This window comes from Cucumis sativus, chromosome 2 (genome assembly GCF_000004075.3).
Source record: "Cucumis sativus cultivar 9930 chromosome 2, Cucumber_9930_V3, whole genome shotgun sequence".
NCBI lineage: Eukaryota > Viridiplantae > Streptophyta > Magnoliopsida > Cucurbitales > Cucurbitaceae > Cucumis > Cucumis sativus.
The window spans coordinates 12,215,920-12,240,443 of record NC_026656.2 but is presented as its reverse complement, the minus strand read 5'-3'; the positions used below and the strand labels follow the sequence as shown (position 1 = coordinate 12,240,443).

Below are 24,524 nucleotides of genomic sequence, written 5' to 3'. Positions count from 1 at the left end.
TGCCTAAAAGTTTGTCAACATCAAAATTACCTGCGGATGGTGGCCATGATTAGCTGCCATATATAATCTTCTAAACCCTCCGACCCTTTACAAATGTCTCAAAATTGGAGAGACGTTGGAAATGCATGTTGAATTAAGTACAAAAAAAAAAAAAAAAACTAAAAAACATAAGAACGATGGAAAAGGATAGAAAAGAACATTTTAATTTAAACTGAGTTCATTACTCAATCTAAACATAAATTTAGAATTATATTACATTCGTGGTCTAACAAACAATCTCATAATCACTAATAAATCGAATCAAAATATTTATAAAATATAACAAAATTTCAGAATTTATCGATGATATACATATAAAAGACAATATTAAAAGTTTATCAATTTATAAGTATCTATTATTCATATTTTGTAAATATTTTAAACAATTTTTTCATTTAAAATTATTTTTCAAACAATTTATCTATTTTCTAAAACCAAGTAAAAATATTTCACAAATATAAATAAAATTCAAGCATGGCCTAAAAATTGGGTTTTTTTTAAGTATTATGGCTTTTAAAAGAAATTAGAGAAATGTGGTGAATTGAAAAATATTTAGAAGCCGTTAGGGGGAAGAATTATCACTATTGGGTTAAGGTTATGGTAACCCAACCCTTGTTTGGGGAAGGGTTATCATAATCCTTATTTTAGGTTTATCATAACTCATCTTCATTCTCTCTCTTCCTTCTCAATCCCTCCTCAACCCTCCATAATCCTACTTTTTCAATTCTCCATAATACTACCTTTTCAATTCCCCATAATTTTACCATTTCATTTTTTTTAAATTACTCGTTTATTTATCAAATGCCATTTATTTTTTTAATTAATTTAATAATCTTAAAAGAATTTTATTTTTAATTTATTATTTACAAAATAAATTTTAAATAAATATTAATTGTGATTAGTTTATGAATTTAGTACTGGTATTTACTTTAATTTTTTTATTTTATGTCTTTTATTTGTTTTTTACCTTTTCAAATATTTTATTTTAAAACTAATCTATATCTATCTAAACTATTTCGGATAAATTTGAGTTAAATAAATTTCTAAAAAATGAATTTTATTAAACTTATAGAAAAATCAAAACAAAATCAAATAAGACGATTTAATATTAAATTAACTAACTTTATAATTCTTAAACAACCTAAAAAATGTATAACAATTTTTTTTTAAAGTATTTAAACTTTAAATGTATAAAAATTTTCTTTTTAAAAAAATCAATTTAATGGTGAGATTTGATTTAAGATTTATTTGAATTAAATTTTGAATCTAATTTTTTACCAAACTATGCTATATTTTTTCAAAATGTACTTTTTTTTTCTCTTTCTTCTTTCTTATTTTTATATCTTTCATTGATTTATTATAATTCTTTTATCATTTTTGTTTCTCCTCGAACAACAATCCTTTAATTTAAAAAGAGGAGAAAAAAATATAATATTGATAAAAGAAGAAAACTGAGAATATTTTATCCTTAAAAGAAAAATAGTAATTTATTCAATCGAAACGATTACTTAAAAAAAAATTCATATTGTATTTAAATAAATTAAGGAAAATTGTGTTATGAAAACTAGAACGATTTGGTAAATTAAATATACAAAATTTGTGTATATGATTTTTTTAAAAAAAAATTAATAATTTATTTACATGTAACAATTACGTCAAGAAAATATTTTTCATAAACAATCCCTCTTCCCCTAAACAACTTTTATCATAACATTAGTTTTATCATAACACTAGTTTTATCATAACCCTAGCCCTTCCATAACTCAACTCTTCCCCCAAACGACCCCTTAGAGATTTATGATAGTTTTGATTTTCTCGACGAGTTGAAAACCGACCTTGATATATATACATATATATATTAATTATTTTTTAAACAAAAGTCTTGTGATTCAAAATGTGACATTTATTTTTATTTATTTATTTTTATTTTATAATTTATAATTAATCTCACTAAACAATTAATTTAAATCAATGAGTAAAAATTTCAATTCTCTTCCACTCGTTTATAATTTTATGAAAATTTATAATTATATTTTTCAATAATTAAAAAAGCATGATTGTTGAACCGTTATTTTAAAAAATTCATGATTGAAAAAATTAAATCTAAATTAAAACGTATGTACCAATGTTTTATCTCTGTTTAAAATTTTAAAAAAAATCAATGTGTTTCATAACTCGGATGTCGTCGACTTCGAGCTAGTTGTGATCACCATCGATTTTGACCTCTATGTTTCTCAGTTAGTCTTGTGGATAGGTTATGCTCAAAATAATGCTCAAAATAGGGAATCTCTGCAAAAAAAACTTTGCAAAAGGTGCGTTTCTATTATTCTTTTCATTACCCTATTGTCTCTATATTTTTTAAATTTTATCTTAAGCAAATTAAACCTCATTGTTAACTAAACTTAGTTGGGGGTTACATTTGGTAGGGATTTAATCTCAATGATTTGCACCTCATACAACAAGTAATTTCTTTGGGGTTTGAATTCTTATTTTTCTTTTTCTCTTTATCTTTTTCTCTTGTTAAAAGATAAAGAGAAAGAAAAGAAAATGTAGGAAAATTTTAGTATTTTTGTACTATTTTTTTTTCTTTTATTATCATTTTAAAAAAAATCTTTAGTCTTTTTCTTCTCTCTAAAAAATAGGGAGAAAGAAAATAACATAAGACAAATGTGCTCTTTTTATTTATCCGTATTTTATTACCCTTTTTAATCTCAACTCTTAATCTTTATTTTTTCTCCAAAATACAGAGATAAAGAACATAGAGAAAATTTTATTATTATTATTATTATCATCACCATTTATTATCATATTATATTACTATTAGGGTTCTTCTTCTTTTTACTTGTTTTTCTTCTTCTACTTATTCTTATTCTTATTATTTCTTTCTTTGTTCATTCTTTTTTTTGTCCGTTTCTTTCCTTATTTTTTTTATTGCTATTATGTTTCCTTTCTTTTACCATTCACATTGCTATATCATAATTATCGTTATATGCACTTATATGTAACTCTTTGTATTTAAAGTTTTTAATGTTTTGAAATCATTTCAATTTAAAATTCTTTATGTTTTAAATAAAAGACTTTTTTTTTTTAAAAAAAAATTCATTTAGCAAATTTGTCTCTAATGCTATAAATGTTTTATGTTTTTTTTCAAAACCTTCAAAATTTAATGTATGATTTCATAAGATTTCCTAAACCAATCTTTTCTAAAAACTTATACCGTTTTCCTTAAAAAAAATCCTACGATGGAATCTAGAACTTCCTGGAAGTCCGTTATTTCTAGATTCTTGAGGTGATGAATCAATATCTTTGGAAGTTCGAAATTTGATCCCAAGAAAAAATGAATTTAATCAATGTTTTTTTAAAAAATCATTTATTCAAAGACTAGCTTATGATAGATTTTGAGAAATTGTAATAACTTCTCATTTTCTTAAGGTGAGAAACTTTCCTTCAATCCGTAGTCTTAATTAATTGAATATTATTCCACTTATTTTATGAGATCATTGCTTCAAATATTGGAGTAATCGGGGGTGAAATAAGACATTGGTTTAAAAACAAATTTAAAAAATATTTCCAATTCAAGATTTGAACTTTGGCCACAGTTTATTTAAATGAGTGTCGTAGGGTGCTAATACTTTCCCTACACACAAATGACTCCCGGACTCAACTCAATTTTTTCGCAGATCATTTTTTTAAAATTGTTTATTTTATTTCGGTGTCCAATCACATCGTAAAAAGATTGGTGGCGACTCCTATTTTATTTTAAAACTAGCTCTTTTGAGGACGTCGGCCGCTCCGTGTCGTTTCTATCATCACATTTTGAAATAAAAGATCTATGAGAAGCATACAAAATTTTTTGTGTTAAAATAAAAAAATAAAAAAACCTGAAAAATGGTTTGTCTCTGTGCCAATCTCATTATGTTGAGAAAATACTTAAGAAATTTGATTCCTTCGATGTTTTTTCAATAAGAACTTCCTATGATTCTAGTTAACATCTTAAGAGGAATAAGGAAGAAAGTGTGTCTCAACCTGAATATGCAAATATCATCAGTGGTGTTATGTATTTAATGAACTACACTAGACCTGATAATGCATATGCTCTGAGTAGATTAAATAGATATACACATAATCCTAATAGATATCACCAGGATTCTTTAAGTCATATGTCGATTGATATATCTTAAAGAGACAAAAATTTATTGTTTGCACTTTAACAAATTTCATGTCATATTAGAAGGATATTGTGATGCAAACGTGGTTATAGATAATGATGAAGTTAACTCTACTAGAGGCTATGTATTTTTGCTCGGAGGTGGAGTAATATCTTGGAAGTTTGCAAAATAGACTTGCAAAGCTAGATCCACTATGGAATTTGACTTTATTTCATTAGAATTGGTAAGATGAGAGATTAAGTAGATTAAAAGCTTACTAGGAGATGTTCCATTGTGGGGGACATCTGTACATGTGTCTATACACAGTGATTCACAAGCTACCATAGGTATGCCAAAAATATTGTTTATAATGACAAAAGAAGACATATATATCTTAGACATGGACTAAACGAAGGAACTATTTCCTTAGAGTTTGTTTGGTCTGAGAAGAACTTGGCTGATCCTTTAACCAAAGGACTAACTAGAAAAGTGGTTCTAGATTCTTTAGTGAACATAGACCTAAAGCCCTTCAGTGCTTAATATTGGGTGGTCTATTGCTATAGACTTGATGGTCCATAGCCCATTGTGTGGATAGTCCTTAAAATGGACTTCATAGCTCTTTTTGAGTGGTTTGTTTTGACAAACTTGATGAAGCATATAACGTGATAGTGGAGGTAGGGTCGCCTTCTATGAAAGAGTTTGAAGTTCTCTTTCTAGAGCTTTCACAATGACTCAAGGTTCATTTCATGTACATGGCCATAAAAGCACAAATCTATATTGTAGAAACAAAACCAAAACCAAGAATAAAAGCATGTTGTAATAGTCTCAACCAGTGTTATTAGAAGTTCAAGATATAATTCACTCTCATTAACAAGGTTGTTACCTTACTTCACAAGTATCAATTCAAATCTTTGGTTATTGATCTTTTAAGTTTAATATCATATCTTAGCTTAGAACACAATTGTCAAAATCTCATTCTCCTTCATCTACCTGGTAACTTTGTTGTTATAGTTCGTTGTTGCCTTGGAGCACTTGTCATTTCCAACAAGTTAAAGACATGACCTAGGTTGAATTTTTGTTTTTAAAATATGAAGGTATGGTCGGGAGTTGAAGCAATGACCTACATTGATTTTATTTTCTTTTCTAAAAACAAAATAGGTCGTAGGTTGAAAGAGCTAATATATCCAAAACGACCCTATTTTTCCAACTATTCTCTCCCACTACATTATTAAATTAAAAGATCCCAAAAAATTGATCTTGATTGAATAGAACAGATCTTTGGATACTTGGAAATTTTAATTTATGTCAGTTTCTGAATATTCATGTAGAATATTATAGTAAATTTTACAAATGGTAAAGTCGAGTTGGTCAAATTTCTTTTATAAAAAAAATTCATTACTAAAACATTTTAATGATTTTATAAAAAAAATTCTTCAAATTGACATAATTTAGTTTTCATTTATCAGGATAAATATTAAATTACTACCAATTTCGAATGTCCAAAAACCTATTGTTACAATTTAAAATTTAGAGAACAAACAAGTGTTCATAACCCAAATTATTTTAACCATGACCAAATCCAACATTTTGTTGTGTTCTTTCAATTTTATTTGAAAGCTATAGCAAATAACACAATTTAGAAACTAAACTAAAAATATAACACAAGAATAAAATATTTCTAAAATTGTCAAATATTAACCGATCAGCTAATAGTTTTTTTTAAATGTCATGTCTATCTTTTAGTGACCATCATCTTGATGATATCAATGATAGCAACTAATAATACATTTTCAAATTGAAAAGCTATCAATAATTTCTCAATAATATCAATTCTATCAGTGACAGCTTTAAATTTGATAAATGTAATCAAATGTAAAAAGAAGGATCTAAAACGGTGGCTGCATATAAATTTTTAGTCTTTTGCAGTTGTAGCAACTTGGGAAGAAAATATATAAATCCAAAGATAAATGAACCACTTTAGTAAATGTGTCAAATACTCGTGCCATAATCTTTCGACCAAAAAAACCATTAAAGTTCACTAACTCCAACCCATGGAACCAAACACCTGAAAATCTACTTTCTTTGAACCAAGTAATAGTACACCAAAAGTTCTTATTTGAAACAGAAACCAATTGGCTCCATATATTCAAAGAATAACTAAGTTCAAAATTTATTGATAATTTGAAATGTACTTTTTCTCTCAACGGTAAAGGAAAAATGGTTTGAATGCCTAAGATATATTTGTGTTGTCTTATACATATATTGCGAAACAAATTGATTGCTCCCACCCAACCAAAGAAATCTTGCCTCTTTAAGGTAACATATGACCTAAAATGAAGGGGAAAAGAAAACGTTTTTGTTGACAAAGTAAAGGCTGGGTCCTAATTAATGCAGCAGCAGGAGTTAAGCCTTTCCAAGGACTATCATATGATACTTTTAGCTAATAAAAATATAATGGAGCTAAATAACAGCTAAATCGAAAAGTAAACCTGGAAGGCTAACGCCAAAAAATGAAGTGGTTTCATGGTTGATCTTTTTCTTAAGCTGACAACCTTTGATCCACAGCACGACTTGAGAGAGAATTTCCGACAAGGGACTGGACAGACTTAGCCGCTGGAGATAATCTCGTGAATGAGATCACTCACTGCTTCGTCGTCGGATCTGACGACCAGCTTCATTGCAACCTCCCTTGAAGCATCGAGACCAAATGAGAGACGGGCGAGTACTTTCACGTTTCCGATGAATATACCGGATAGTAAACATGTGTGTGACCGCAGATTGGCTGGGACAACTTCTGTGCCCTGGGAAACAACAAAAAGAAGAGACGAAAGCAAAAATTACATATTTGAGGAGGAATGATATACTTGGACCCTTTTGGTAACTGTTTTGTTTTTTATTTTCTGGTTTTAAAATTAAGTTTATAATCACTAGTTCTACCATGTTTCCTTGCTTTATTACCCACTTCTAAGATGTGTTTTCAAAAACCAAACTAAACTAAGAAAAGTAGTTTTTGAAATTTTTTAGAATCCATGTATGTATTTAAGAAACATGGAAACCTTACAGGCATATATATGCCAGAAACATAAAACCAAAAAGAAAAAAAAGTTATCAAACAACGCCTCAATGATCAAAATTCTCGAGAAAATGAATAGGTTGGCTTCTTTGGGCTACAGGGAGAAAAAAAAAAACCACCCAAGCTGCTAACGTTGTTACCATGTAACTAAAACAGTATTATTAATTGTCACCAGTTCAGAAAAAAAAAAAAAACATAGTAAAAAGAAAAACCTTATGCTGCTAATCACACAGTTCATTTTTAGATGACTTGTTTTCCTCAAGTGTTGGCACATTAATTGTACTGTTCAATTATTCAGAGTTTTCATAAGATGAAAATATTTATGCATGTAAGAAATAAATCCATATGGGCATACCTCACAAGGCTGCATGCCTAGAAGGTCTATGACAGCACGCACAGCTTCAGCCAAGCTCCCCCTCGGGCCTAATCCATATTCATCTACTCGTTCACCATCTTCACCCATGCTTTCCCATGCATTCCTGAAGTTAGACACTGCTACTTTCAACATGTAATCTGCTGCGACCACCTCAACGTCCTCGAGCTGATATTCATCTTCAACACCATCATCCTCTGCCTCGCCAGTAGACGGATCAATCTTTTTCCAAAAAGGATAGAGAAAAAAGAAAAAGAAAAAGACATGGATTAGTCTAGAAAGACCAAATAGAGAATAAGATAACCCACTGCACTGCATTTGAATGCTTAATTATCTACGAAAAAGACATCTCTCAAAAATAAAAACGTTTATCTAACATCTTTACATTCGTTCTTATCGTAAAATGCCAGACTAGAACTCACAAATCACGTTGATCACAAAGAACTAACATAGACTTACACAACCGAGTTTAAATGAGAGAACATTTTGTCCTAATTAATTAAAATACTTCATCAAATAAGGATGGTGCACAATTTGAGAAACACGGAAAAATTCCATACCTCTTTGACAATGAACTTCAACATATTTGAAAATTTCCCAACTGCAGCGACTCCATCTGGTTTCTCAAATGCCACAAAGGTTTGGCCAGGTGAATTGTAAGGAAGAGATCTGAGTGGCTTGGATACCACTTCCGAGAACTCCTCTGCTTCCGAGGCATCCACAATAACATTGACCTGCAGGGGCAGACAGTATTATAAAATCAATTCTCTAGGTGGTTCAACAAAAAGTTTCAGTTGATTTCAGGCCTTACATTTTCTAGTAGCTGCTCAGGAATTGTGTTCGTGCAGTTATATTGAAAGACAACGTGTCTATCAAAAATATGCTTGACAACGTTGACAGCATACTCTGTTTCTGCCTCTGTAAGCTCCAAAGATGCGGATGACTGCAAGGACAACAAAGAAGTTCCCAGAATAAATACGTTGCACACTCGCATATAACATTTTGTATGGCGGGTGAAAGAACCTTGAAAAGCTTCCCAAAGCCAGCAAATTCTTCAATGGACCGAAGCATCTTTTCATAGGCATCAACAGAAGAAGCAAGGGTAATGGGAGGAGCCCCAAGCCCATTCGATTTTTTACCACTGCCTTTTTTCTCAGCAAGTGGCTGGGATCTAACCTCCTTAGGTACAGAATTAAGATCAAAAGGTTCTTCAGAAGGTTCCTGTACCCAAATGCAATGAGATGAGACTGTGGAAAACTAAATTTAAGAACACCAGGTTAAAACACCTTACATAATTTTTCAAACTGGTCTCTAGATTCCCCAGTGGCAAGTCTAGAGAGCCAAAAAGAATTTCTGACACGTCTTTCTCATTTTCAAGAACTGAACCATCTGCTCCAAGTGTCTTAAGATAAAGGGTTGCCCTATCACGAACCTGCAGCCAACAATTGGTCCATAGTTGCACATTTGTTCAGGGAAAAAAAGTCAAAACCAAGATCATATTCTCGTAGAAATAGAAATAAGCAAAAAAATGTTCATTTCTGAAATCCAAAAAAAAAAAACAAGAAACAGCATAAACAATAGAACCACCATAACAATGATGATAAATACACAGCATCAACACCAAATGAAAATTTGGAAAAAGAGATATTATGATAGACGACTGAATAATGATCAAGGAATAGTATATCATGTAGGGATGTCCATTATACCAACTGCATGTTGTCCACTAGTTTTTTTTTTTTTTTTTTCCTTTTGTCTTTCAGTAATCAAGACTCGAATTGTCAACAAATGTCCGTGATAACTGGATATGATACTATGCATAAACCAACATAACTACATCTCATCAAATCATATATAAGGATGGGCAAGCAAATGTTAACTATAACCCCATCTTCAACTCTACTACCTAAAAAAAGTCTAACTAATCTTAAATTAGACAACTGAAAACTTTTAAACCATATTTATGACCATTCCATATTGATTGCTTAGATCTAATGAACTTTATTTTATGCTTTGCAACTTTTTGGCGCTGCCCATCAATAGGTCCAAGGAGCATTATAATTAGTCTTAGAGAGGTTAACTAGGATTAATTCTGTAAAATACTTCAACACATTCTAAACCAAGGCTGGATCTTAGTTTTCATATAATTAGATAGCAGGTCTATAACTAGGTGAGCAGAATTCGTTGAGATCATAGTGCAAATTATGTGCGTTAATATTATAGTGAATACTTTGTTGTCTTTATTCTTCAACAAGCACTTAGGGAAAGGGTTATTATACATAGTGATCAGCAATAGACAGTCTGAACAAAACACCATTTATTGCTCAAATCTCTCTTAATGGGGCGATATTTCAATTAACTAATAACATAGAGCAACCCCTTGAGCTAGATATATTAATGAGTAAACCCCCATTCATGGAAAAGAATCGTTCAAATGGTTAATTATAACTTGATAAAACCAACACTATAACTTCATTGGTTGACTTTTTACAATTTCTACATGTATTTTTTCTGAAACATTTACTGACATTTCAATAAATTAATACCATCAATTGACATATATTTCTATTAAACCACCCATTCATCCAAAAGCTCAAGCTGATGGTTGAAGACAAATTTAATTATATATCACCAACACTCCCCTCACTTGTGGGCTTGAACACAGGACCTCTCTAGATCACCTGCTCTGATACCATATTTAAACCACCAATTCATCCAAAAGCTTAAGCTGGTGGTTGAAGACAAATTTAATTATATATCACCAACAATTTCTTCACCCCCAACCAAAATAGTTGCAGTCATCGTATCACAGCTTAGATGCACGCAAAAATGACAATATAAAGAACCAAACATTGAAACATGAATACACTATTCAAAATAAATAATCAAGATCAAGAAATCTTAGACCTGTTAAATCATAGACTCACCTCATCATCACTGTCAAAAAGGCATCGTCGAAGGAGAACATATATTCGGGGCTGAAACAGTTTTAGGAAATTTTCAATTAGTTTAGCAAAGTAAAAAGTTATCGTGCACTTTCACTTTAGTGGAAGAGAGTAGCACCCAAGAAAAAATACCTTCAATGAATCAACCATGACAGCAAACTTGGCTAAAGTGCTCACTGCACAGGCTCGAACAGTTGCATTCTCAAGATGTACACGATTATATATATAACGTATATACTTGCTAGGATCTGAGGCTTTCGGACCTTCAATCCCCAGAAAGTGAAGTATCTAAGACAAGAAGAGCAAACGTATACACCACATCAGAAGGAAAGAAAGATGAATTTCTCAACCAATTATCAAAAGAATAATGAAAGACTGACCTGTGTGGAAAGATAAGTGAATTCACAGTCCTCTATGAACTCACACAAATGAAGCAATCCATTTTCTTTTGCTTCAGGTATATCTCTAATAAGAATCACAATTGAATCAACTATCACCTTTTTGTACTCAAATCCACCTTCTTCTCTGAGAATGTTGCATAGGAAGTTCATCCTATGATAGAAAAAACACAATCAACATTGATAAGCGCTTCATGTAAGAAATACGTACATTACATACAGTAAGTAAGGACCGAATAAATTATAATATCCTTTTTTTTTATTGTGTGTATGTGTATTACTAAAGTGAAAAGAATACAACCTAAGAACAAAAAATGCAATATTCAAACACTAAATTATGAACATTAATCACTCACAGAGATCTGTACTTCAATGGAAACTTCAAACACAGGGATCTAATGGCATCCACAACTACAATTTTAAATTCATCAGCAATATCTGACATAAAATTTGTTATCTGCTTCATCAGGCGATCCACACTTGACTCATTTCCAGTCTTTAGAAGTGTGGTTATTGCAAGAGTTGCAATGCTTCTGTTCTGGTCTGAAATCAAACTTTCCATATCAATGTTACAGTTCGTGACAGCCATTGCATGTGTCATTGCCACCTGTAAAGTACAAGTTTCTATGTGTATTGACTTCAAGAAGGTAGTAACAAGAATGGAGTAGAAATACAAGAGGGACCCACATTATATCCCATGATTAAATTAAATAAGGGGCACATAAAAACAATAAAAATAGCTCTCTTCCACATTTTAATATGCCGAGTAAATTCATATTACCTAATCATCCATTGAAAGAAAAAATATCTAAATTTACTAGAGAAAATAGCATGACTAAAATGTAGGGAACCTTGTTCAGAGTACGAATGGCTGCAAATCTCAATACTGGCTTGGGAGAGTTTAAAAAGAGCTGAAGTACAGTAATTGCAGGAGTAACTTCTCTGCTTGTCACACCATTTAGTTCTGCAATAGCTCTGGCAGCCTCAAGGATGACCATCTCTGATTTGTGCCGCAGACAACTGTCGAGAAAATCATATAAAGGTCGATCCCCAGTTTGACTATTAGCAGCTGACTCACTAGCAACCTGCAAAAGACTTCCATTTATGCACAACATAAAAGAGAAATTTGGTGCTTGGTATGACCCTATTCTGAAACACACCTGACTGGCATAACGAACCAAAAGGCATTGGGCTAGTGGAGAGCGAGCAGTACCCCGCGTCAAGCTACTAACCAACTTGTTAATAGCTAAACGATCATTCTGACGAATCTGCAGTTTGAAATACAATTTTTCATTATATATTTTAATATTTTAACTTCAAAACTAACCTGACCCAGAGATCAGCAGTGTCCACTATGTCCACAAAAATATTAAATCATACTACAATGTCCAATCTCAATAAATTTCAGTCTTCTTACAGCTATCAGGGAAGTTTCTCAACAGATCTCAGTCTGCTCTTGTGTGCATTACTCAAAGTACAAATAGAACAATTACAAATCATATTAAGATGAAAAATGGAGATATCCAACAGTATGGAAGGATCTAAAACTGATGTTTGGAAAAAGAGAATTTTTCAGGCAACAATTTGCAAACAAAAAAGAAAAAGAGAGAGAGAGAGAATCAAGAGCACTACAAAGAACCATTAGCTCTCTATATTGAACAAAATCATGTAGAAATACTAGAATATTTGCAAACTCTAAAAAAACGTAAAATTGAAACACTGGGAAAAAACAGAGAAAGGCTCCCATCAGGATTGAACTTGCAGACATTTCATCTAGAGAGGAGACCAAATGGAGGCAGAAAAGTAAGCTCAAATGAGCTATCGAAGGTGATGAAAATAGCAAGTTCTTCAATAGATGATGTTGTATAAGCAAAAAAGGAACACCATTGTGTAGATTCTAAGTTCAAGTACTAGTTTGGTCACTGATAGACATTGAAGCTGAGTTTCTGGATTTTTACTCAGGTTTGTACATAAAGAGGCAGAGGCATGGTCAACTACCAATGCTTGACTATCGGGGATCCTATTGACCACCAACAAAGGACAGATTTCAAAGGACCCTTCTTGGATAAAGAAAGTTTGCATGGGGTCGGATCTTGGTACTAATAAACCTCTTGGGCCTGATGGTTATACTGCTGAATTCCTTTACTTAAAAAAAAAAAAAAAAACTGGATCATTCTCAAAGGCGATCTCAAGATCGTTCCAATGCTATTTTGAGAGTGCTATCATCAACGAACCCAAATAATACTTATATTTGGCTTGTTTCCAAGAGAAGTGATGCAACAACCATGAGGGATTTCAGGCCTATAAGCCTCACATCTTGCCTTTGCAAAGTCATTGTTTGGATGCTCTCAGAAAGGCTTAAAAACGATTTTCCATTCACTATCACAAATTACCAATCCACTTTTTTTTAAGGGAGACAAATTCTTGATGTGTCTCTTATTGCAAACGAACTCATTGAGGAATTGATGAAAGAGAGGAGTGGGACATCATTAAGCTTGATATTAAGAAAGCTTTTGAAATGGTGGGATTGGGACTTTATTGATGGCATTCTTAGGGCTAAAGGTTTTGGTCGCAAATGGAGGAGATAGATTGGGGTCACATCTCATCGGCAAACTTCTCAATCCTCATTAATGGGACACACGGAAAAATATTATTCTCTCATGGCCTGGCCCCATCTTGGTTATGGATGTAACGAACCATATGATTACTAATGAGGCATTAATTGGAAACATTAGAGGCTTTAACATTGAAAATGATAATTTATTTATAAACCACCTTCTCTTCGCTGACAACAACATATACATTTCTTTCCAGGAGCAAGACAAAGCTTTTCTTACAAACTTATTCAACACCATTCATACCTTTGAGTGTACATACAACTTGAGTGTTAACATCACAAATCTGAATTTCTAGGGTCAACAATGATAAAGGGACATTAACTACACTTGCTCCTGATTTTAGGTGCAAATTGGGTGTTTTGGCCAGCCAATTACTTAAGTCTGACTCTAAATGGTAACTGTCAATCTGTATCCTTTGGGGCCAATAATAGAGAGTGGTTAGGAGGCTAAATAATCGGAAGGAATCTTATGTCTCAAAAAGTGAGCGGCAGCTTACTCTTCTCCGAGTTGCCCTTCACAATCTTCCAACATATTGCCTCTCCTCTTTTACCAATCATCCAATGCTGCTGGCACTAAAGAAAAACACTTTCAAAGATTTCTGTGGAATGAATAACAGGAAAATGGGAAGGCATCACGTTTGTTGGCAAAAGGTAAAGCAATCTGAAGGTGACTTGGGCCATATGGGCATTAAGTTGAAGAGAAAGACACTATTATTTTAATGGATCTGGTGATTCTACACTGAGAAAACCACATTATGGAGGAGGGTCATTGCAATTAAGTACAAGTCCACACACTTCGGTAATAAAGCAAGTTCTCATTCGCTCAATTACTCCAAGGATCTTTGAAAATATATTATGTATGAGGCAGCAGAATTTAATATTTACTAATTTGGCAATGGTCTCCCCACACTATTTTGGTCTTGAACTTGGGTTGGTACCTCACCAGTCAAGCTGGTCTCTACTCATACTTATGCTCTTTCCTTTGAAGAAAGACTGTTCTGTAGTAGAATGTTGGAACATGGATGAAGGCATTTGGGTTTTGGGTTTTCGTGCTGATTCTGATATTGTTGAAAGCGTCGGCCTATCTTTTCTCCTACCATATCTGGATGGCTCCAATCACAAAGTCCATTGGCTCTAGAGACTTGAGAAGCCTAAATAAGTCATAGTATGCAGTATGAACACATCAAATATGGAAATAATTCTAAGTTCAAACCTTTACTCTAAAAATCAATAACATTGTACAAATGTGACAGATGAATAAAATTTGAAACTCTTAGTTTGTTTGGATTGACTTCTTCGGAGTTTTTAAGTGCAATGAAAAAAGTGCTTTCAGACGCTTAGAAAATCAATCCAAACATGTCCACCTATTCTAAGCAATAAGCACATAATAAATTAAGATATTAACTTTGGCATACCTGATGAAGTAAACCCAAGGCATGGAATTGTACGAGTGGTGCCCTTGACTGAACAGCTTCCTGGACCTCGTTACTCCATCGCTTCACAATCTCAGGATTAGTCTAAATAAAGAGAGCAATGTTAATTAAGTAGAATTATCATGTAAAAAGATGGTATGCTTACCATTAAACATAACTAGATGATACCTGGAGTAAATGAATCCCACTAACTAAGGCTGCACTAGCAACCACTGGGTTTTTGTCCACAATTGCTTGCTTCAGATACCGCTCAATTTGGGTGAGTAGGGTACCATCTGTAATTCTACAAAGTACACGTATAGCATTAGCACGGTACATATCATTCTTGCTGTTCATGTCCTTCATCAGGGAGCTTGTCACGATAATAACCTTCAATTTTGAAAATATAAGAATGGTCAACTTGTATTTCTGCATTTACTGTAAACTCGTGAAATTAAATCAAACAAGTACGAACATCATCAGAAGATGGCGAGAGCTCCTTTATCATTAAATAAACCATTCTCCTCAATTCAATATCTCTAGACTGGAAGAGCTTAGTCACACCAAAGAACACTTCTGTAGCTTCCACCTAAAATAATTCAGAAATCAATAAGGATATTATGAGAAACTAAAAAATACACAAGGCAAAAACACACGTATCCATACTCAATTCATTTTTAAGATGGAAAACATAACATGAGAATAAAAACAACTACAACATTGATGAGTAATTGAAGTAGAGGCAACTTAACCTTTGTGAAGGTTTCACCTTGGTTGAGCAGATACAAAAGCTTTGTTATGACCTAAATACCAAACACAAAAGCGATGAACACCAAAAACTAAACTAGGAAGAAATGAAAGATTGATGTCTAAAACATATCAACCAATTCCATGTATTCAAAGCATATACCTGGGAGCATTTCCTTGTGTCTAGCTGGGGATCATTGAATACCCTTGCTTCCTGAAGAACAGTACCTTTCTCAATCCCCAAAAACGGAGAATATTCCTCTATAAAAAGCACAAAAACACCCACCCAGCGTCAGAATAGAGTAGCAAAACGAGTGTAGATCAAAATGTAGAGATCAAAAACATAAGAACACAGGTAAATCCATAAAATTACGATAAAGTGTAGCATAACATTCAACAATTACATCCACACAAATCAAAAAAAACACATACATATCAATTCACGCACGAACAAGACGAATACTCTCTATATCAAATACAATCAAGAGACTAGATCAAAATGTAACTAAAATGACAAAAATCAGTGAGATCTGAGAAAGTTCTACAATAGAGAAACAAATTAGAGGTAAGTAAATGTTGAAACCAATTCAAAGTTTTCAAAATACAACCAGATCGAATTCCAGAAGAAGAATGGGAGATAAAAAGTACTGGTAATCCAAAGAAGGTGAAGTAATAAGTAAGTACCTTCATCGTCATAGTCGTCGTCCTTCTTGACAAGAGGCTGAGCCATGGCGAAAGAATTGGTCGGTGGATGGGATTGATATGGGGGAAGGTGAGGAAGTGAGATCCAAGAGGAAGAAGAAGAAGAAGAAGAAGAAGAAGGGGAAGAAGGTAACGTAAGGGGTGAAATGGGAAGAAGAGGAAATTGGCGGGTGAGTATAATAATGTATTTTATTATTTGCAAATCTCACTATTTTTTTCATTTTAGGACAACTGTTAAGGTTAGATCCAATTACCTATTTTACATTCTTTTACCCCTCCAAATACCACTTTACACGTGGCTTCCTTCATTTTTATTATTCTTTTTTACTCTAATTTTTTATGTATTACAATTCTAAATTCGGTTTGTGTTACATTACGTTTTTTCTTTCTAACCTTATGAATTAGTTTTATAGGCTTTCTTGCTTAATTTTTCTTAGTAGTGAATATTAATTTTTTAATTTATCCATAATAAATTAATTAGGATGTGTTTAAAGATTTAGCCATCATTTTTCAATTCAAATATAATAGTTTAACAATGTTTATTGATGGAGTTTCATGGTGATATATATGAAATTCATTTTTCCACTGCATTTCTAACCGAAATTGCATTAGATGATAAAAAAAAAAAAAATTAGAAATGAAGAGTTCATAACACATTTTTTATATATATTGCAAATTTGACTAATAATTAGCGATAATCAACTTTTAAACTTGTCATTTTTGTAATTTAAAAAATGTAGATGACATGGACTCTATTATCATAAATATTTTTACTATTCTTGCAAACTCCCCTATTTCCATTGCTCTCACTAACAACAATCAACATGCTCCTACAACCACTTTTAGAGGCTAAATTTGAGAACCATTGTTCACACAACCACCTCCCAGCGATATGCTTTAGGGTCACCTCTCGCAACAAAACTTTGATGATCATGACCACCTTCGATGACCATCTATAGCGGCTACCTTTGAAGTCCAACTCCTCACAACTACCATGTTTGACGGCCAACCATAAGAATTACCTTTTCAATGCGCAACTTTCTAGACCACTAACCCTATCATTCATCTCTAAGTACTAACGCTAACTTGATCAATTGATGATGTACAAGAAATTAAAAAAAAAAAAAAAAACAACACGGTCGATGAAAGCATTTTTAAATACAAAAATGAGATTATTAGTTCATGCACGGTGTGTTTAATAATCGTCTTATATATAGTAGTTTATAGCATGATCATGTCTACTTTTGGTTTTATCCAAAATGCCTCATACCATTGTTGCTAGTTGTTATTATCTCTTATATACTTATGATCATTCTGATTGTTGATTGCATTTCCAACACAAATATATATAATAAACCCTTAGCGATATAAGATGTCATGAAAAACACTAAACTCTTTGATGGCTTACTTATCAAGCATGGCATATCGCTAATGTGAAATTATATTGTAATTTTGTTGTCTATAAGAAAAAAGAGTATTTTGTCACCCTCAAGAACAATGGTACTTATAGAAGGTTTCAAATTGATATAGCGTTAATTAAAAATTTGGAAAAATATATGCATAGTTAAGTTTTGTTCAGTAATCATTATGCGTTTCGTTTTGCTTTTTAAAATTAAACTTATTTTTCCTTTCATGTCTTAAAAGGATTTGTATATATCCTTCTTAAATAAAGTGGTTGAATATTCTTAGTCAAATTTCAAAAACAAAAACAACATTTTGAAAGCTAATTTTTTTAGTTTTCAAAATTTGGCTTGGTTTTCTAAACCGTAAGTAGAAGGTAGATAGCAAGGGAAGAAAGTTAGAGATGAAAATAGTGTTTATAGACTCAATTTTTAACAAACAAAAATCATCTATAAGAAAATCATATTTCATATAATATTACAAAAAGTTGAATTATATAAGGCGATAACTTAGTATAACTCTATTATACATTCCAATCACAATTTGTTGGTCAAATACAATTGTATATACCACTCTCAAACAAATAAAGAAACAATGTCTAACTTTAACTACTATACACTTACGATACGCTTGTCATAAGTGTTGGTATAGTAAAGTGATTAAACTCATCAATCTGTTAGCTAGAAGCCTTCACCTAGCCCTATATGTCTGACTTCTTAAAAGTTGGTAATTACAATCCAATTCCTGGTCTAGATCGAACGGGTAGAAAAGGGACAAACTAAAAAGTAAATAGCAAAAGGGTTTATTTATTCGGACTTATATTTTACAACTTTCTCGTTTTTGTTTTTCACTGCGTCTATTTTAGTTCATCCTATTCTATTTTAATTACAATTAAAAATCAAAAGGGTTAGTTTGTTTTGTTGGAATGAGATGAGTTTGAAATGGAAGGTAATCAAAAACCTATATTTGTATTTAATGTTTGGGACTAAATTCGCTTTTAATCCAACACTCTTTGCCACAGTTTTCTCGTCTTGTAATTTCATTTCCATTCCACCTTTGATATCTCATGTGTTTAAACACCTCTCTAATTCACAACAATTCTAATTACATTCTAACCTCCTAAATAATCTCTTAAAATTTTCATCATGGTGTAAAAAAAAGTAGACACATTGCACTAATATAAGAGAGATTGTCATAAATAACAAAGTGTGTATATATATATATAAAAGTCCAAATAATAATTTCAAACTAAAATCATGCAACCTTCAATTTAACATCATAGCTCAATCAGCGTAAAATACATGTTCTTCATCATAAACTCAAAGGTTTAAAATCTCTTCACAGCTGCAGAAAAAAGAATTAGCAAAAACAATAATATAATGATGAAATCAGAGGAGGGGAAAAAGTGCATGAAAGGAAAACAAGAGAATGAAAGCATGCCAAAGCTAAGAAACAAACAAATTATCCGCAACAAGAATTCATTCAAGAAAATGAATCATATATGCTCACACACATTTTTGTGTTTACGAACTCTGATCAAAGAAACGAAACTTAAAAGTGATCCATAACCTAAAATTAAACAAAAAAGAAAAACAAAAGAATTCATCGATCGACCGGTCCAAAGCACAGAACAATCAAATCAAACGAAGAGAAAAGAGTCATGATTTAAAGAGACTTTGGTTTAATTTAAACGATTTTAGGGATTGGAGGGTTGTCCAGTAATGGGAGAGGAAAGGGCACTAGGTTTTCGACTGATTTCGCTGCTTGTTGAGGAAGGGTTTAGGCCGTACTCACTAGTGCCTCCGTAATCACTGCTTGCGTACTCATGGGTGTCCAACGCCACTTTTCGAAACTTCCTCATGTCGGCGCTGTAGGAACTTGCGTCGTACTCTGAGGATGTGCCGGACCCGAAGTATGAGCTTTGCCCTGGCTTTACTCCATCGTTCAAGTCCTCTAATGACACATCGCCTTCTAACGCTCGTACCACCTATGTCATCAATAAAATAGAGTTCAATTACGTGTAAATTCACCAAATATCAACTCAATCCTCAACATGATAGGTTGGTTAAATAGTTTTGTCATACAAAATAATTGTTTTACTTTTCAAAGTTAAATGTTGAACCTGGCTCATTTTAGGACGACGTCGAGCAGAATGTCGAACGCAAGCAGCGGCGCAAGCCACCATGCAAGCCATTTCTTGAATATCATAGTTCTTCTCCAACCTTGGATCAACCAACTCAAAATTTCCTTCGGGGCTCGTTGCTTTTGTACAAAGAGGCCTAGACTGCATTCACATTAAAACAAAGTTTTCCTTTAAATTTCAAAAATTTTGGAGAAATTAGTTAATAATTAATTCATTTTAAAAAATTAATCTTAATTAATTAAATTTCCAACCCAGTCCACTAAGCTGTCTTCCATTTCTCCGGTTGCATCCACTGGTTGTTTTCCGGTAATCAGTTCTAGAAGCATTACACCAAATGAGAATACATCTGATTTCTCTGTTAGCTTACCACTTGATGCATACTCTGGAGCTAAATATCTGCATGTAATCATTATTGACATTAGTGTTAAATTTTGACAAAATATTAGAAGTGTGGGTAATTAACTTCAAGCAATATAAAAAATGTTTACAAGTTTGGCTTCGAATGATACGAGCTATCAACATTTTAACAAACACATCCTAAATTATCAACATTTTAAGTTTAATCGTATTCTCTAGTTTGAGAATAAAAAAATGGTATCGACAATTTTTTTTTAGAGAATGATTCTGTAATTAGAATTTTGAGAGAAAAATGTATCCTAAAGGTGGAGAACCACATAAGTTTTGTGAAACAATCGCATGTGACCTAATAATTTTCAACATAGTGTTTTTTATGTGGATCCAAGATAAAATTAGATATTCACCGTTTCTAAAGTTTCCTAATAAATTCTTATGTTTCATATCTTGACGTTTTATTTTGATCTCTCAATTACTTCTTTTTTTCCTTCCTTATTTATACGATAATAGTGTAAGATTTTTCACAACAATTAGTAGTGAACAAAGATATAAATTTCATGTTAAAAGATCGAGAATTTAACATACCCAAATGTGCCCATAACTCGTGTAGATACATGAGTGTAATTGTCTTGGTTGAGCTTCGCCAATCCAAAATCAGCCACCTTTACAAATAATAATCATAATATATTGTTACTATATATATATAGTGATGATAATGAAAAAGAAATTAATTTTACTTTTCTTTCCCTTTTAAAAATAAAATTTCCGACTTTGAGTTTAGATTTAAGTTTAATTTCAATTCTTAAATTTTACCATTAATATTTATTCATCAAATACCAATTATTAGTGATTAATGTCTGTTGAATCAGTAGATATTAGCACTAATTTTTTAAAAAAATTGAATTTTCATGTATAAAATCGATTTTAAAATTTAGATACCAAATTGAAATAAAATTTAAATCTCAATAATAAACTTATGACACAAATTAAACTAAACTAAAGAAAACTTAGAGAGTAAATAAAAATATACAAAAAATTTAATAGAAAAAAAAAAGAACTTTCCTTTTTTTTTTTTTTTTTTTTCTTTTTGATACCTTAGCTTCGAAACTCATGTCTATAAGAATATTGGCAGTTTTGATATCTCTATGGATAATGCGAGGATGACCTGCAAGCATTTTTAATGAAATTGTATCATTTATAAATTTATATTTTGTAGAAAACTATAACAATAATAATAATTATTATTAGAATGTTAAAAAATATAATTGTTTGTATCAAAATAATAATAATGCTTACAATCTTCGTGGAGATAGGCCAAGCCCTTAGCCGAACCCAATGCGATCTTCACCCTAGTCGACCAGTCCAAAGGTGGCCTCCCCTCGCCTGTAATTATGTAAATAGCATCCTTTCAAATATAATAATTAAGTTTGAAATATATCAACATATATAATAACACGTTAAGAAATCTGTATATATAACAAATTCTATCATGATGTGGAATGAATAATAATCATATGAATAATGAAGGGGAAATACGTACCGTGAAGGTGGAATTCGAGGTTGTTATTAGGAACAAATTCGTAAACCAACATCTTCCGGTCACCGGCAATACAATATCCGACAAGGGATACCAAATGCCGGTGGTGGACACGACTTATGATCTCCACCTCCGCCGCGAATTCCCGATCTCCTTGCCGGCTTCCCGTTTTCAGGCTTTTCACGGCAATTTCCTTCCCATTTGGCAGTACTCCTTTATGAACGTACCCGAATCCCCCTTGCCCCAACAGATTTGCCGGAGAGAATCCTGACGTCGCCGCCATCAGCTCGTCGAAGGTGAAAGTGCTCTTACTGAACCCAAGCGCCACCGCTGGGTGCGGCGGCGGCAACGGTGGTCCCTGTGGCCCTGAGAAATTGGAGCTCATGTCACTGCTGGCTCCCGGCGGAGGAGGAGGAGGCGGGGGCGATGGCCATACTCCTACTTGGCCTCCGCCGCCGGTGATGGGCGCCATGTTCACGTAATGTTCGCCGGGATTGTTCCAGTTATGATTCCTTCCGTTGTTGTAATACGGATCCCCACCTGTAATTTTAAACTTTTAGAGGGGGCATAGAGTAATTTTGTGAAGTTATAGACACCGTACGGAAAAACACTTCTTTTATTGTTTAAGTTGTGAAGTAATTTTTAAAATTTTAAATTGCTATTAAACAAAATTCTAATATTGTTTAAATTTCAATTATAATTGGCATGACAATTTTCTATTAAAAAGAAAAATTAAATTTATGTAATAGTTATTTTATTTAAATCTAAAAATATTATAATTTAATTCTTTAATAGATATGTCAATCCAATGATGAAATACAAATTTTATAGATTTGTTAAACAATTTTGAAATTATTTTACAATTTGAAAAATAAATGAAATCTCATTCAAATATTTTAAATGATTTATATTAAAAATACTTTTTAAAAAAGAATTAGTGAATAAAATATAAACATTTGAGAAGTTAGTATAGGAGTTAATATAAGGTTAAAAGTATTATTTAATATATATACAATTATACCTTTGGGACCGGACGGGTCGTCGTAGTACATGGAACTATTATTTTGCTTCTTCTTCTTTCGGGTGCAGGCGAAGAATATCAACGCCATAGCAAATAACAAAAACCCAGCCGCCACCGCCACTCCTACAATGATCGGCATCGCCTCCGGTGCAGATCCATCGGACGACGAGTCCGTAGATCTTGAGTTGATCGATCTCGGAGAAGGAGGAGAATGCCTCGACGAATCATTCGGCGGAGGAGGTGGCGGCGGCGGCGGCGGTGGTGGTGGCGGTGGCGGAGGAGGCGGCGAAAACGGCGAATCAGGAGACGGAGGCGAAGGAGAAGATTTCCCATCCCCATCCCCTTTCTTCGGCGGTGGTGAAGAAGGCGGATCCTTAGGAGGCGGTGACGATGGGGATGCATCTGGCGGAGGTGGAGAAGAAGCATCAGGAGGAGGAGGAGAAGAGGAAGAAGAATCCGGCGGAGGAGAAGAAGAGGATGAATCTGGAGGAGGCGGAGAAGAAGAGGACGAATCAGGCGGAGGCGGAGAAGAATCAGGAGGAGGCGGAGAAGAAGAGGAAGAAGAATCAGGAGGCGGAGCAGTAGGAGGAGCAGGTGGAGGAGAAGAGGAACCGGAATCAGAAGAAGGGGAAGGAGAACCGGAAGAGGAAGACATTAGAAGAGTTTCCGGCAAAGAAGTAGTCGCTAAGTAGTGCCGGAGAAACCCTTAAAGTGGTCCTCCAAAAACGACGGCGGCAGCAACAGTGCCTCGAGAGTAAATCCTAGAAAGAAAGAAAGAAAGAAAGAAAGAAAAAGAAATCAAAAGAAGAATGGTGGGTAGAGAGCAGCGTAACAAAGAAGGGGAGCTGTAAATTCAGTTCAATTGGATAGAATCAGAGGAATGATGAATGATGGTAAAAGGGGGAAGAAGAAGGAGAAAGGAAGAGGAGAAAGTGGAGGTAATGCCATGGAAGAAAAAACAGAGAAGCGGTAAATTCTTGTTTTTCTGGTTGAACATCGAGTCTTTCCTACAAAAATGGGGGAAAAAGAAAAAAACCAAAAACCTGTCTGTTTGCATGGGTTTCAAATGTCTCCAAATTCACTCAACCTTCTTCTCCGATTATTCTGCCATTGATGCTATTTTCATGCTCTGCCTCTCCATCTTATTTTCCCTTCCTATTCTTGGATTTTTAGTTTCTTCTTTTTAAATTAAATTTGTAAATTCGAGGGAAAAGAGAAAAAAAAAACACTAATGTCTCTAGTTTATGTGTAGGAATGTCTTTTTTTTTAAAAAAAAAAAATTATGGATAGTGCAATTTGTTTCATTGTATTTCTTTCTAAAGTAGATGTTGGGAACTTTGGAAAATGGGTTTAGACACTAGAGTTTGGATCATGAATTTCAATTTTTTTTTTAAAAAAAAAGTTTAAGCAACTATTTAAGTAATTTGTGCAAGTGGAAGAAAAATTATATGGGATTAATTATAGTAGAAAACAAAAAATGAATTTTCCTTTAATTAGTTCCTTACTATGTAACATGAAGGACTATCGTCCAATTAGTGTACTAGCTTGGCTCTAAACCCATGAAAAAATTTCTATTTTTGAGTGGAAACCGAAGTTTTACTAATTAACTGAGAA

The 24,524-nt window shown here is 32.8% G+C and overlaps 2 protein-coding genes across 2 annotated transcripts; both read right to left on the bottom strand.

The window, feature by feature from the left end:
* Positions 1-6,302: 6,302 nt before the first annotated feature.
* LOC101213217 (coatomer subunit gamma) lies at positions 6,303-16,620 on the bottom strand. Its single transcript, XM_004148803.3, has 18 exons — positions 16,437-16,620; positions 15,916-16,013; positions 15,758-15,808; positions 15,481-15,594; positions 15,195-15,395; positions 15,009-15,110; positions 12,137-12,244; positions 11,828-12,061; positions 11,333-11,583; positions 10,959-11,130; positions 10,711-10,866; positions 10,561-10,611; positions 8,925-9,065; positions 8,657-8,854; positions 8,445-8,576; positions 8,194-8,367; positions 7,616-7,855; positions 6,303-6,988 (listed from the first exon to the last, which is right to left on the bottom strand). Exons 1-18 carry the CDS (start codon positions 16,480-16,482, stop codon positions 6,794-6,796), a joined length of 2,664 nt encoding a protein of 887 aa, XP_004148851.1. The 5' UTR covers positions 16,483-16,620; the 3' UTR covers positions 6,303-6,793.
* A 2,686-nt stretch (positions 16,621-19,306) lies between these two features.
* On the bottom strand, positions 19,307-24,193 carry LOC101217306 (proline-rich receptor-like protein kinase PERK5). The gene is made up of 8 exons (XM_004148819.3): positions 22,911-24,193; positions 21,893-22,429; positions 21,649-21,735; positions 21,447-21,517; positions 20,938-21,014; positions 20,250-20,394; positions 19,978-20,139; positions 19,307-19,842 (listed from the first exon to the last, which is right to left on the bottom strand). The coding sequence occupies exons 1-8, from the start codon at positions 23,563-23,565 to the stop codon at positions 19,552-19,554; spliced, it is 2,025 nt and encodes a 674-aa protein (XP_004148867.1). The 5' UTR covers positions 23,566-24,193; the 3' UTR covers positions 19,307-19,551.
* Positions 24,194-24,524: the final 331 nt, after the last annotated feature.

Coding starts and splice junctions, on each gene's coding strand:
- LOC101213217 (XM_004148803.3), bottom strand. CDS start 16,482: ATGGCTCAGCCTCTTGTCAAGAAGGACGACGACTATGACGATGAAG. Junction 10,612..10,710: donor TCATGGTTGATTCATTGAAG/GTATTTTTTCTT, acceptor AAACTGTTTCAG/CCCCGAATATATGTTCTCCT. Junction 6,989..7,615: donor TAGGCATGCAGCCTTGTGAG/GTATGCCCATAT, acceptor GTTGTTTCCCAG/GGCACAGAAGTTGTCCCAGC.
- LOC101217306 (XM_004148819.3), bottom strand. CDS start 23,565: ATGTCTTCCTCTTCCGGTTCTCCTTCCCCTTCTTCTGATTCCGGTTCC. Junction 20,140..20,249: donor AAGACAGCTTAGTGGACTGG/GTTGGAAATTTA, acceptor ATGTGAATGCAG/TCTAGGCCTCTTTGTACAAA. Junction 19,843..19,977: donor GTCGTCCTAAAATGAGCCAG/GTTCAACATTTA, acceptor TTGATGACATAG/GTGGTACGAGCGTTAGAAGG.